At 37.7% G+C, this 13,452-nt stretch overlaps 1 protein-coding gene across 1 annotated transcript; it reads left to right on the top strand.

Annotated features, from left to right (window-relative positions):
- Positions 1 to 387: 387 nt before the first annotated feature.
- On the top strand, positions 388 to 3,507 carry LOC149835957 (Pentatricopeptide repeat (PPR-like) superfamily protein). Its single transcript, XM_090010731.1, has one exon. The coding sequence runs from the start codon at positions 657 to 659 to the stop codon at positions 2,577 to 2,579; it is 1,923 nt and encodes a 640-aa protein (XP_089866857.1). The 5' UTR covers positions 388 to 656; the 3' UTR covers positions 2,580 to 3,507.
- The last annotated feature ends 9,945 nt before the right edge of the window (positions 3,508 to 13,452 follow it).

Genomic DNA, 13,452 nt, shown 5'->3' with positions numbered 1-13,452 from the left:
ATTTTTTTAAAATTTTATATTATTAAAAAATTAACAAATAACTGAGGCCCATCATGCTGGCCCGGGCACAGCCCACATATATAACGGGCCCGATACCTAACGGGCTCAGCTCTAAAATGTTGGCTCAAACTCAGCCCATCGCGGGCCGGGTAGGCTCGGCCCATAGGGCCACCCGGCCCGTTGCCCACCCCTACTGTCACCAGGAGATGATGTTGGTAGGATTACACGCCGACGCATAAACGACTGGGCTTAGGCTCGGTCGAGTCATCTGCCTGCACCCACAAGAAGCTTGGCCCGTCCGTCCTAATTAAGCTGCCCCCTGCCCTCTGCCCCCAAGAGTCCTTGGTCATTCTTTCTTGCTCTCCTCCATTGCCCTGCAAAAGGATAACGGTTAGATATTCGGAGTGGGGAGCCATGCTCTCTCATCCACTAAAGGCCATATCCACCATCTCTCTCTCTCTCTCTCTCTCTCTCTCTCTCTCTCTCCTCTGGTGCTCCATTGGTTTCTAGCCACCAGTCACTGCCGCCAAGACATTGGAAAGTTGATTGATGATTTCTTTGGTTGGGACTGAGCTTTTCTTCCTTGTTGCCGTTAGGACCATACGGTGTTTTCTTCCACCCAGATGAGGGGAATTACTTAGAAGACCATTGATTCCATGGAGGCAATCAATCCACTCCTCCTTCTACCCCGAACCCATCCAATATCCTCCTACCCATGGTGTCCTCTTCAATTTTCCTCCCAAACTAGAATAAGATCCAACACCAGCATCATCATCACCCAAACAACAACGAATTACGATTTAAGGGATGGAATTCTGGAGAGCCATTCTAGTCTCTCCCACAAACTTAACACCAAGAACCCCACTGGAATTTCCAGAGAGATTCGTCGTTTCTGCAAACAGGGTAATCTCAATAAGTCCTTGGCGGTCTTAGATTACGCCGAGAAACGCGGAATTCCCGTGATTATCTCCGCCTTCGCTGCTCTCCTGATCGTTTGCACCAAATCCAAGTCCCTTAAGGAAGGCAGACAGGTTCATGTTCATATTCGCATCAATGGTCTCGAAGATAATGAGTTCTTGTGCGCCAAATTGGTCAACATGTATGCTGCTTGTGGTAGCATGGAGGATGCGAAGATGGTCTTCTCTAAATTGCAGATAAAGAGTGTCTTTCCTTGGAATTCTCTGATAAGGGGCTCTGTGATCAATGGTGGTTACAGCAGAGGTGCTCTTGAAATTTTCTCACAGATGCGAGAAGAGTGCGTCGAGCCCAACGTCTACACTTTTTCGTGCTTGATAAAGAGCATTGCTGGTTCTTCGGCCCTTCGGCATGGCAAAATGATCCATGCCCACCTTGTGAAAACTGGTTTATTCTCAGATTTCATAATTCGGACGGTTTTGATGGACATGTATTTCAAATGTGGTAAGATTTATCTCGCCCGCCAACTTTTTGATGAAATGCGTGAACGAGATATTGTTCTGTGGAGTGCCGCGATTGCTGGGTTTGCACACAATGGACTGCGCAGAGAGGCATTGGATTGTTTCCGAGGGATGCTGCATGATGGTCTGGTGCCCAATTCAGTTACACTCACATCCATAATTCCTGTTTGTGGTGACTTGGGTCTGGTTAAACATGGCAAGGAGATTCATTGCTTTGTGGTCAAGACTAGCTATTTCAGGCATATTTTCATTCATGCTGCGCTGGTAGATATGTATTGTAAATGTGGTGATTTGGTGTTGGGTAGGAGAGTGTTTTATGCATCTCAACAGAGGAATGTAGTCACTTGGACCACACTTATCTCTGGGTATGCCCATAACGGAATGCTGGATAAGGCCTTGAAATCAGTCATCTGGATGCAGCAAGAAGGTGTGAAGCTAGACTTGGTGACAGTCGCTACCATCGTTCCTATTTGCAGCGAGCTAAAAGCCTTGAGAACTGGGAAGGAGGTTCACTGTTATGCATTGAAGAAAGGGTTTGTCCCAAATGTTTCCGTAACAACTTCTTTTATTGTTATGTACTCCAAGTGTGGCGCTGTACAAAGTTCACTTAGTTTGTTTGATAAGATGGAAAAGAGAAATGTGATCACTTGGACAGCCATGATCGAATCACTTGCAAGAGATGGGCGTCTTCATGATGCATTGAGCATGTTTAGATCGATGCAGCTTTCTAAACATAGAGCAGATTCAGTTACTATTGCTAGGGGGTTGAGTCTTTGTGCTGAAGTGGGAGCTCTGAGGTTAGGAAAGGAGTTGCATGCACAGGTCTTGAAGAGAAATATTGAGTCCAATCCGTCTGTTTCTGCTAAAATTATACGAATGTATGCTAAGTGTAGGAGTATTGAGGCAGCTAGACAGGTTTTTGACGCAATGCCTGCCAAGGGTTTGATCACTTGGACTGCTATTATAGAGTCCTATGGAATGAACAACCTTAACAGTGAAGCTTTTGCTCTCTTTGAACAGATGAAAATGAATGGTTTTAGTCCTAATCAGTTTACTTATGATGTGCTTGTTGAAATCTGTCAACAATCTGGGCTTAGAGAAGAGGAACAATTATTCATCCAATCAAGGTCAACTTTGGATTGATCTGCATCATTGGGGTGTAAATTGAGTGCTCCCCGTGGATACCCTCAAAAAGAACATGTTTGGGGTATGCTTCAACATGTTGATTAAATTACAGTCGTTCCATTGTCTCACCAAGATATTGAATTCAATGTTAAATACCATTGTTTTTTATTGTCTTGTGGCAGAATATAGAAATGTTGTACTCCATTCCCAATTTGAGATAGAACGAGAAACTCCATTCCCAAATTTGCAAAAGCAAATTCATGATTGGATTTTTTTTTTTGGATAGTTTGATGAAGTCTTGTATAAACAAAAAGCAGCATACATTGTTTGAAGAAACCCGTGATGAAGAGCAAAGTCAAATATACAACTTGGCTGAGATTACTGGTTAGTGCCAGAGTTTCATAAGAGAGTAATCAGTGTGTGGACCTGAGCCTGGCAGATATATCTGTGACAAGGATGAAGCAGGAGTTAAAACCAATTAGAGGTCCTGATCATGGTGACATTCTATTCCCGATTGGAACTGCTCGAGAAATTATACGTATTACCTTGATGTATTTGCATTCCTTATTTCTGGCTCACAGATCATCATCGCAAATAAATGCTCTTTTTATGACTGTGCTCTTGATCTGATGTTCTTGGTGCGGCTAGCATTGCATTTGAAGTTTGATAGCTTTTCTGTGATATGGGGTAGTCTCAATTTTTGGTCATTCGTAAGAACAGACATTGGTCATGGTGGACACCATGGTCTCAAGTCGAGTTTTGCTGATTGTACAGTGCTTGTGGGATCTCAACTCTAAAAATAATTTGGCAGTGTCATAGCATATTATTTTTCATGGTGGTATGTGGTTGCCTTTTGCTATTTTCCTGCAGGATTTAAGTGCATGTTATCATAGTCACCCAGTGGACTGCAACATTTGGAAAGCAAGCATTGAAGGTTTTTGAACCATCTTATGTACTTTAGGACGTTATTCTTTTTTTTTTGTGCTTTCTAAAACTTAAGTTACTTTTAGCTGTCTTCATGATCAACTATTCCAGTTAATGGTTTATGTGTTCATTGTGCAAGTTATCTTGTGGTGCTGTGTCTTTGAAATTTGCTATTGAAATAGTAAAATGTATAGGATCGTGGGGAGATTTCTATCAATTTCCTATTTACTTAGACTTGCTAAGAGTCGACTGTTCTCTACATTAGGTAGGACTAGAAGGAGTTTCATCCACAAAAAAGCTAGGTTTCCTCATGGACTTGGGATGAAAGATTTGGAGGTCGAAGCCCACCTTCATTCTGCAGGTGAAGCCTTTTCCCTGAATATAAAAAGTTAGCCTACATGCTAACCACACTCTCATTGCTTCAGCGGAATTTAGTTGATGGTCTTCTGGCCTACGATGATAATGGGAGGAGAGTGGAAGAAATTCTGAGGTTCTTTAAGTTTAGCATTAGATACAAATCAACAAATCTGTAAAAGAGCAAAACAATTTTTTGGCATGGCCATTATTTGGAAAATCTTGAGAATTTTTGCTGCGGAATGCAATTTCTTTAAAAAATCTCCAACATTTTTTTATTAAAAGCCACATCTTGTATTCAAGAAAAAAAAAGGCTGCTTGGCTTTCGGGTTATTTCCTAGCCACTGTATCGACACTCTAACGCACGTAGGGATGGCAGTGGACCGGGGATTCGTCCGAACCCGCCCCATTTGGACCGAGGATGAAGGACATAAAACGGGAAATGGACCGGGGATGAAGGTGAAAATCAAAACCCGTACGTGGATGAAGGCGGGGATGGACTTACTCTTACCCCCGCCCTGCCTCGTCCTCGATCCTCGTTAATGAAATTATTAATATACCCTTATATATTATAAAATCTTTATATATATATATATACATATATTCCTTGCCCTAAACCCTTCATCTCCTTATATTCTTCTTAATCCTTTTAAAATAAGAATAAAGTTATTTTGAGATGGGAACGGGGATGGGGATGGAAACAGGGGCGGGGACAGCTATTTTGAGATGGGGATGGAGGGCAAAATTTTGAGATGGGGTGGGGGTGGAGACCTTGTCCCCCGCCCCTGTCCCGTACCATACCTAAACGCTAGCGCAAGAGAGAGAGAATCTGGACATACCAGATATGATTTTTTATTTTGCTTTTGCACGTCTATATACGAAAAATATGTTTAAATGCTTGGTTGATGGTTATGTTTTATGTTTATTAAGTAGTGACAAAGATTAGCACTGGTTCCCAACCAGTATCGATGCATGAATTGTGAGTGATTTCTATTTAACTTAATGAACAGGTAGCCTAATTAACCCCAGCTTTATTAAAAAAAAATAGTGACAAAGAATAGCACTTATAAATCAATCCCATACTCTCGTTCACGCACAGTACAAAAGCAAGGATAATTTTCAAGGAATAAACAAGATGAAAGGAGATCAAGAAAAAAAAGGCTGTATCCTCATAAAGTTAGAGAAGAAAGTTATGATTTATGCATTTACCCTCATAAACATCATTGGTCATCCTAATAATGCTGACCAACAGCACAACACAAGGTGAAATCGCAGCCGTTCATTCTGACAGATACATAGCAAGCCAATAGATAGCTTTAAACTTGGCAAAGATAACCATTAAGACTTGGCATACTCATTACCTAAAGTGTTGGAGTGTGCTACAAGTCCTAGCAAAATGACTGCCTAAATATGAAGTCAAGTTCAATGGAAAAAAAAATGTGCCATTGTTAGGGGTGCAAATAGATGGGATACGGACAGATATTTGATCCGAATCCAACATTTTATTTCTAAATTTGGATCCTTAAATAAAAATCTGGTTGTGCAATCAATTGCATTCAGATTTGGATCAAAATCCGACTCGTTCTATTTCATCTTGGATTCAACCTTACCTCATTGGATCTGATTCAGATGGAGGTACAAATTCATGTCTACTGTTTGCGTTTTTAATTTGGATATAGATCTGGCATGATCCATCTCACATCCTACCCGTTTGTACCCCTCACTGTTGTCTAAGTAAGGTCGCAGTCTCCTTTTGGGTAAGTTACTCTCAACTTTTGTAGTTCTTTGACTGTTCCAAAACCGTGCACATGACTCTGGTAGGTCTGCTGTATGACCTATTGCTGGAAAACGTGGTAGGTTAGGATCAATTTAATAACTTATAAAACTTATTTAATTTAAACAATTAATTTCTTTTTATAATTAAATCAGATTTTAAACATGATTTAAACATGATTTAAACATAATATTTGTTTAATTAATCCGGTCATGACACATAATACAGTTTATTTTTAATATATAATGCAGATCCGATAAAATATATAAAATCAAGTATTTGCACTTTAAAGAAATCACCATGCACACGTCCTAATGATCCATTCATGTGCAACCGTATGCATAGTGCATCATAACACTTCATGAGAAATCTACTTTTAATCATGAAAAATTATACCATTATGCACAAAAAACTTAAGAACAATAATTGAGCAATCATGTTTGTATGACTTGATTGCAAGAATCATTATGCTACAGAAAAAAGAAAAGTGGTTGCTGCCTGACCAACAACGTGCATGGACGCTCTAAGCGTCCATCTAGCCAGCGTCCATGTAAAAAATGATCTTTAGCATCACTTTTGAAGCACGGCCAAAGGTCTGAGTGGATTTTTGAACTTTAACAGCGCTTCAAAAGTGCCGCTAAAAGGTCTTTTTAATATGAACGCACAATGGACGCATAATGTGCATCCACAATGGATGCTCAGAGCGGGTTCGTTTCCATCAGGCAACTACCACTCATTCCTCATTATCTTCCATAAACAAAAACGGTGAAAAAACATAAACATAATAAACTTTCTTAAGAGACAACTACTAAATAATAAAAAATTCCAAAAATAGCATAGGCTTTCAGCAAGTATTAATATATCATGACCATCAAAAGTTGAAACTCTAAAGAGTCTAACCATAACCAACAGGGACCACTATATATGCATTTGGTATTTCGGTCTAGATTCTTTCGGTCCTCTATACTCAATCAAACCCTCTTTTTTGATGATTGAATCGACCTCTATGGTGCCATATTTGGTAATTCCACGTGGATCGTCAAAATAAGCAAGAATACTATTTCTACGTAAAATACCATTTGCGGGTATATGATACACAACTCCATGCATCGAGAGAGTATTCAGGAGGAGGAGGGCACTTGCAGATAGGTGCATGGACAGGCTGCTGGAGAGAGAGAGAGAGAGAGAGAGAGAGAGAGAGAGAGAGAGAGAGAGAGAGAGAGAGCCCAAAGAAGATCAACATTAATACTCATGAAGATCAACAAAATGTTGAACCCATGAACCGAACAAGTAGAAAACAAAACTAAAATATAGAAAAAACAAAGCTAAAGAAAAAGAAACTACAGACAACAAGCAACAAAACAACAAGGCCAACTCAACCAAAATCTGCAGGATTAGAAGAAACCACCGCTGAGTGAACGTCGTTAAGATGAAAGGAGAGGTCTCTAAGATGCATACTTAATATTGCATACACATCAACCAGGATTTTATGGACAAGATGATTAAAGATGACCGGAATTTGACGGAAAGTAGCATCATTGCGTGCCATCCAAACAAACCACCAAGTAGTAAGCAACCAAGTATATATATATATATATATATATATATATATATATATATATATATATATAGAGAGAGAGAGAGAGAGAGAGAGAGAGAGAGAGAGAGAGAGAGAGAGAGGTTTCTACTCGATTCTCTTTTCCTTGCCAGGACGCTGCATATGGGGTTTCCCAATCACCAAGGTGGTGGTGGCCAATATCAGTGTGAGTGTTGGTTGCTCCATCATCTTCATCTAACCTTCTTCATCATCCACTATATATGCATTTTAACAACATGCATGCGTTTTCTTTGACATTATAATATCAATACCATGCTGGCCATGTAAAAACAGCGTGACATGCTAATATTTAATGGGTAATATAAATCGATGGTACGATTCCAAGCCAATAAAAGGCAAATATTATCGTATGCATAACCAAAACAATTACTAAAGCATGTATGATGCTACTTTGAAAAATTGGCCACACCCACCCGGCGGCACACATAACAGGAAAAACACTGAACACATTGACTATGTTCAAAACAGCCGATCGACATCTAACGTGCTTATAGAAAATAAATGGAACGGAGATCACAAGACATACTTTTCATTGGAGGGAGTTTCAACACACGTTGAAGGGAAGAATGCAAAGAGAAAGCACAATACCAAATCAACTTATTTTTTCCTTAAGAATTAAACTGAGCTCAAGGTTTTTATGTCCACCCCTTGGCTTGGGAACAAACAAAATGGGGCTGACCTTGGGCTTGCCTCTTGGCTAAATTGCTCTAGACTCAAGGATTTCTATGCTCCTCCCAAGGGTGAGACCCTTATTTATAGTGCGGAAGACTCCTTCTCTCATTAAGTCAAGGAGTCCCAGTTGGCCTTATCTTCAACCACGTTTTCCAAAACCAAGTTAAACTCTCATTAATTAAAATTAATTCATAAATTAAAATTTCTTTAAAAGACATTTGTAGATAATTTAGGGATATCAAAATAATGTCTAATAATTTTATGATTTTTACAAACACGTCGCCAAAAACATGATTTATAAAAACTTGTTTAGTAAATAATGATTTTGACTCAATAACTTAATTATTATTATATGTTAATTATATAACTCACATTGAAAGACATACTAGGGGTTTGGCTTGTATGTTGTGCTCATGTTGGGTACTGTAATGGGTATTGAAAAAAACCATGCTTACCTAATACACGAACATACAGACCAACAATTGACACGTTAATTATCCAATACCAAAGTTGGCTTAGCCAATTTCAACTCCAAGTTCACTAACGATTGTGGTTGCTAACCATTATCTCTCCAGAGGGCTACTTGCCCTTCTCATACCAAAATGTCTCACCAACATACACAATATGGGTCTCCTGTAAGCATGTGTGCTGCATGCTTCAAAGTTTTTTGCCTGGTCCTATGGTGATTTCCCCGTACTAGTATCATGAGTAGGTACATCTCTTGAACCTCTTACGGCAAAAACAAAAGAAGACACATTGGATCATCCCAATTCACTCAGGATTTATCCCTAACATGATATGTGAGACATTAAAAGCAGTGTATTAAAAAAAATTTGATGTTGGGGTTTTCACATGTCATATTGAGATAATTCATATTTTATTTTCAGATGAGCTCATCCTGCAAATAACTGGTTAGTACGGCAATATGATCCACAATTACATGCAATAATTCAAAATTGTTCATGAACAAAACATAAAATTTTCATTTAAAAATCCATATATTTTATTAAAAAATTATGCAAGGCTGTACAGAAGTCTAACATCTCTTACTTGGCCAAAATAATTTTTTGGAGAGTATACAATTTTGCACCCATGTCAAAAGCAAGTTTTACAAAAGATCTTGGGACTAGTGCTTTGGTTAATGGGTCTGCAAGCATAGCCAAAGTAAGCAAATATGATAGCCCTTTTCATCTTCATCTTCAATGAATGAATAATGACCAACTACATGCTTTGCTTTCTCATGAAATTTTGGATCTTTCAACAGTGCAATGAAAGACTGATTATCACAAAATATGGTGATATATATATATATATATATATGCCCATGTCAATCATAAGATTTTTATTTATATGACTTCTTTAATTGCTTCTACAAGTGCATGAAATTTTGCCTTCATAGTAGATAATGCAATACTAGATTGCTTCGTTTGGCACCAAGAGACAACACCACAATTATATGTAAAAATATAACCTAAAGTAGAAAATCTTTTGGCTAGGTCACCTTGCCAATTTGCATTTGCATCTCCACGAAGAGAGAGATTTACACATTCATATACAAAAGAATAAGATTCAATACTTTTACTATACCACAATATATGTTTAACTACATTCCAATGTTGCGGCCCTATATCACTCTGATATATACTGACAAGACATTCAGTCTTGTGTAAAGCATAGCATACATGAGAGAACCAACACATACATATGCAATTTTCTTCATGGCTTGTCTTTCATCATCATTCTTGGGTCTCATCTCAACATTGAGATTAATGGACTTATTCATTGGTGTACTATTAGGCTTATAATTTGACATATTGAATCTTTCTAAAACATGACCTAGATAACTCTCTCAAGATAAGCAATTAGTCTTGTTAGATCGATCTTTAGTAAGTTTGATGCCCAGAACATAACAAGCTTCACCTAGATCTTTTATATAAAACAAAGATGAAAGTCATTGCTTTGTCTTATTGATGAGTCTCAAATCACTACTAGCAATTAGAATGTCATCTATATAAAGAGATAAATATCACAGTTCCCACTAAACTTGTGATATATACAATGATCACATTAGTTCATAAAAAATCATAAAAAATAAACGAATCATGAAATTTCTTATACCACTAAAAAGATTTAAGTAACTTGCATACCTTTCACTCTTGACCTGAGATCTCAAACCTTTCTGGTTGTGCTGTATAAATTTATTTATTTAGATCTCCATTAAGAAAACCAATTTTAACATCCATTTGATGCAATTCAAGATCAAGGAAGGCTACGTACGACAACAAAACTCGAATGAAAGTGAATTTGGGAACTGAAAAGAATGTCTCATTATAATCAATTTGTTCTCTTTGATAATAGACTTTGGCTCCTAAACAAGCTTTTTATTTTTCAATGTACTCATCAAATTCGAGCTTCCTTTTAAAAATTCACTTGCATCCTAAAGTACAATATCTTTCTAACTAATCAACAATAGTTTATACTTTATTCGCAGCTAACCATTCCTTAGAATTGGGTGATTGCATAACCTCATTATTTGTGACAGGATCCTCATTAGGCATTTTAGCGACCATAGAATAACATTCACCCAAATATACAAAATAATCAGGCTACTTTGCAGGATGACTTATCCTAGAACTTCTTCGTAAGATGGGTGAATCAACAAAGGCTCCCACTGAACTCGATGTAGGTTCTTGTTTTTCGAGTTGAACCATCTATCTTCTAAAATTTAAAACACCTTTAGAATTATGCATATCTGGGCTCAAAAGATTTATCTTACTTAATATTATAAAACCTATAGCATTTAGAATCTTCAGAATATCCAATAAAAAATAGCCTTTCTAGTGTTGAAATCTAATTTGTCTTTATAATGGTATGCAATTATAACATAAGCATGACGTCCCAAAACTCTGAGATTAGATATATCTGGTTTTGTACCAGCCCTTAGCTTATAAGGTGTAATGTCAATAGCTCTTCAAGGAATACAATTTAAAACATATGTAGCAGTGGCAATTGCTTCTCCCAAAAACCTTAGAGGGAGGCTTGTATGACTCATCATAACACACACCATGTCCATGAGTATTTGGCTCTTCCTCTGAACAACTCTATTCTGTTGTGGTGTATAAGGAGCTCTAGTATGATGGATAATGTGATTTTTTCTGCAATATTGTTTAAATGTAGTTGATATATACTCACCACCTCAATCCGATCTAAGAATTTTAATGGATTTTTCAAGTTGCTTCTCTACAAAATTCTTATAATATATAAATTGATCAAGTGCCTCAAATTTATGATTGAACAAGTAAAACCATACTATGAATAATCATTAATAAAAGTGATAAAATAAGACTTATGAGATCTTGTTTGAATAGTAAGAGGACCACAAATAACGATATGAACGATCTGCAAAAGGTTTTTGTTATGCTCAGCTTTGGGAAAAGGAACACAAACCATCTTTTAAAAAATGCATGGTCATAAACAAGAGAAACAAAAGAAGAGTTGTCAGGTATAAAGTCCAAAGATGAAAGAGGTTTCATCTTTTCAATACTAATATGGTCAAATCTTAAGTGTTATAAATATTCATTGTCATGTGATATGCCCAAACATGAATTAAAAAAGAGGGAGCAATGATATAAGGAGAATAATCTTATTGACAATCAAGCCAATAATGACAGATGGATCATAAGCTGACTTATATTGCATATATACATGATTTCCATAAAAAAGTAATGATAAATCATGTTGTAGTAAGAAGCTTAACTGAAAGGAGTTTTTTCTTAATATTTGTGGTATAGAGAGGATATTTGAGTTCATATTCATATTCTTTGTTTGCAAAAGATATATACCAACTCCCAACGCTTCAACTTTAAAATTCTTGGCCATGTATCTATAATGTTTCCCTGCAGGTATCTTCTGAAAACTAATGAAACAATTTTTGTGATTTGCAATGTGTCAGGTGCATCCAAAATTGAGCCACCAATTGCAATTGTTTGTAAATATATTAGTGTCCTTTGAGAAAATATATATAACAACTGTAGGCATGGCGGAGCTAGAAGTTTTTCATTCGGTGGGCAGACTTCGGGTCTCGGGGACAAGGCTATGGTCTTGAAGGACAATCCATTTATTCGGACCAGTGGCGGAGCCAGATTTTTTTTGCCCACCCATCGCCAGAAGAAATTTTGGTTGTGCGTGATAGATCTGACATGCTCTTCTAGAAGCGGCCTCCCTGGCTGGAGAAGGTGATGGCCATCAAGTTGATGGTACCATCTGGTTTCATCATTCTGAGGGCCTTCATGGCATCGGCTGCCCATGGCCAGGCTACAACACACTTTCAATCCCTCTTTTCCTCCATTTAGTGAAGCAAGCATAGTGTTTTGCATGGCACCCATAACCACATTTAGGTTCCCGTCATCCATATCGCCATTCCTGTCATTAGGACCTCACCGATGCAAGTTGTTTTCATCAAATTGGACCCTGTGTATGTGATCTACATCATCCATTTAGTGAAGATCAGCATTTGAATAGACAAAATCCGACTTATGTGGAGGACTTTTTGCTGATTCAAAAATCAATAACCATTAATAAAAACATAGCTAATGTCAGACTGATCTATTTGAGCAACAAGAAGTCCAATGAAATTATGCCGTGATGATGGCAATAACATAAAAATGAACCACTGCAAGAAATAATACTTTTATTGGTGCTAAAATAACACCAGTAAAAGCCTGTCGTGTGCCAGTAAAGGTTTTTATTGACACATGCAAAGCGCCAGTAGTTTTGCTGGTAAAGATGCCACTGGCAAAAATATTACGGGCGCTAAAGCATAGCGCCAGTAAAAGTAATTTTTACTGGCACATTAGATAAGTGTGCCAGTAAAAAAGTTTTTACCGGTGCACTAAATAAGTATGCCAGTAAAAACCCTTAATAGAAAAAAATCATATTGCCCCTGTTGGCAAAGGCGTAGCTGTTAAATTTTTTTTTTTAAAAGCCCAGTCCTAGCCCATCCCTAGCCCAGCCCTGACTGCAGCAAATAGTTTGATTAGTCCATATGAAATAGATTTTTATTAATAATTGTAGCCATTTTTTATTTTATCTCAAAAAAATTTTTTTGGGGGCGCTGCCCCGAACCCCCGACTATGGCACAAATATATATTTTTTTGCTACACCCCTGTTTGCCCCCCCCCCCCCCCCCCTCACATGAATCCTAGCTGCGCCACTGCCTGTTGGTAATATTATATATAAAATGCATACATGAGAAAAGAATTCATATTGTGAATCAATAAATGGAGAAGCTTTTTTAACAAAACTTCAGTAACACTCTCACCGTAAAATGCTTGAGCCCAAAAAACTATGTTTATCCATAACTGCATCTAAGTTTATCCAGTTGTGAACAATAAACGAAAAAACAGGAGGATGACATTCAATGAGCAAAAAAAGAAACGAGTGTGATGTGCAAGGATGTTGGTCAATGAAGTTGTACAACTTTAATGTTACATGGTCAATCAGAAAAAAATGTATACCGAATCATGCCACCACTAATAGTGCCACAGACA

This window comes from Nuphar pumila, chromosome 6 (genome assembly GCF_984573655.1).
Source record: "Nuphar pumila chromosome 6, dmNupPumi1.hap1.1, whole genome shotgun sequence".
Lineage (NCBI taxonomy): Eukaryota > Viridiplantae > Streptophyta > Magnoliopsida > Nymphaeales > Nymphaeaceae > Nuphar > Nuphar pumila.
Note: the sequence above shows the minus strand (reverse complement) of the source record. Positions and strands in the feature narration are given on the sequence as shown.

Excerpts from the sequence above, each read along its gene's own strand:
- LOC149835957 (XM_090010731.1), top strand. The coding sequence starts at position 657 with ATGGAGGCAATCAATCCACTCCTCCTTCTACCCCGAACCCATCCAATA.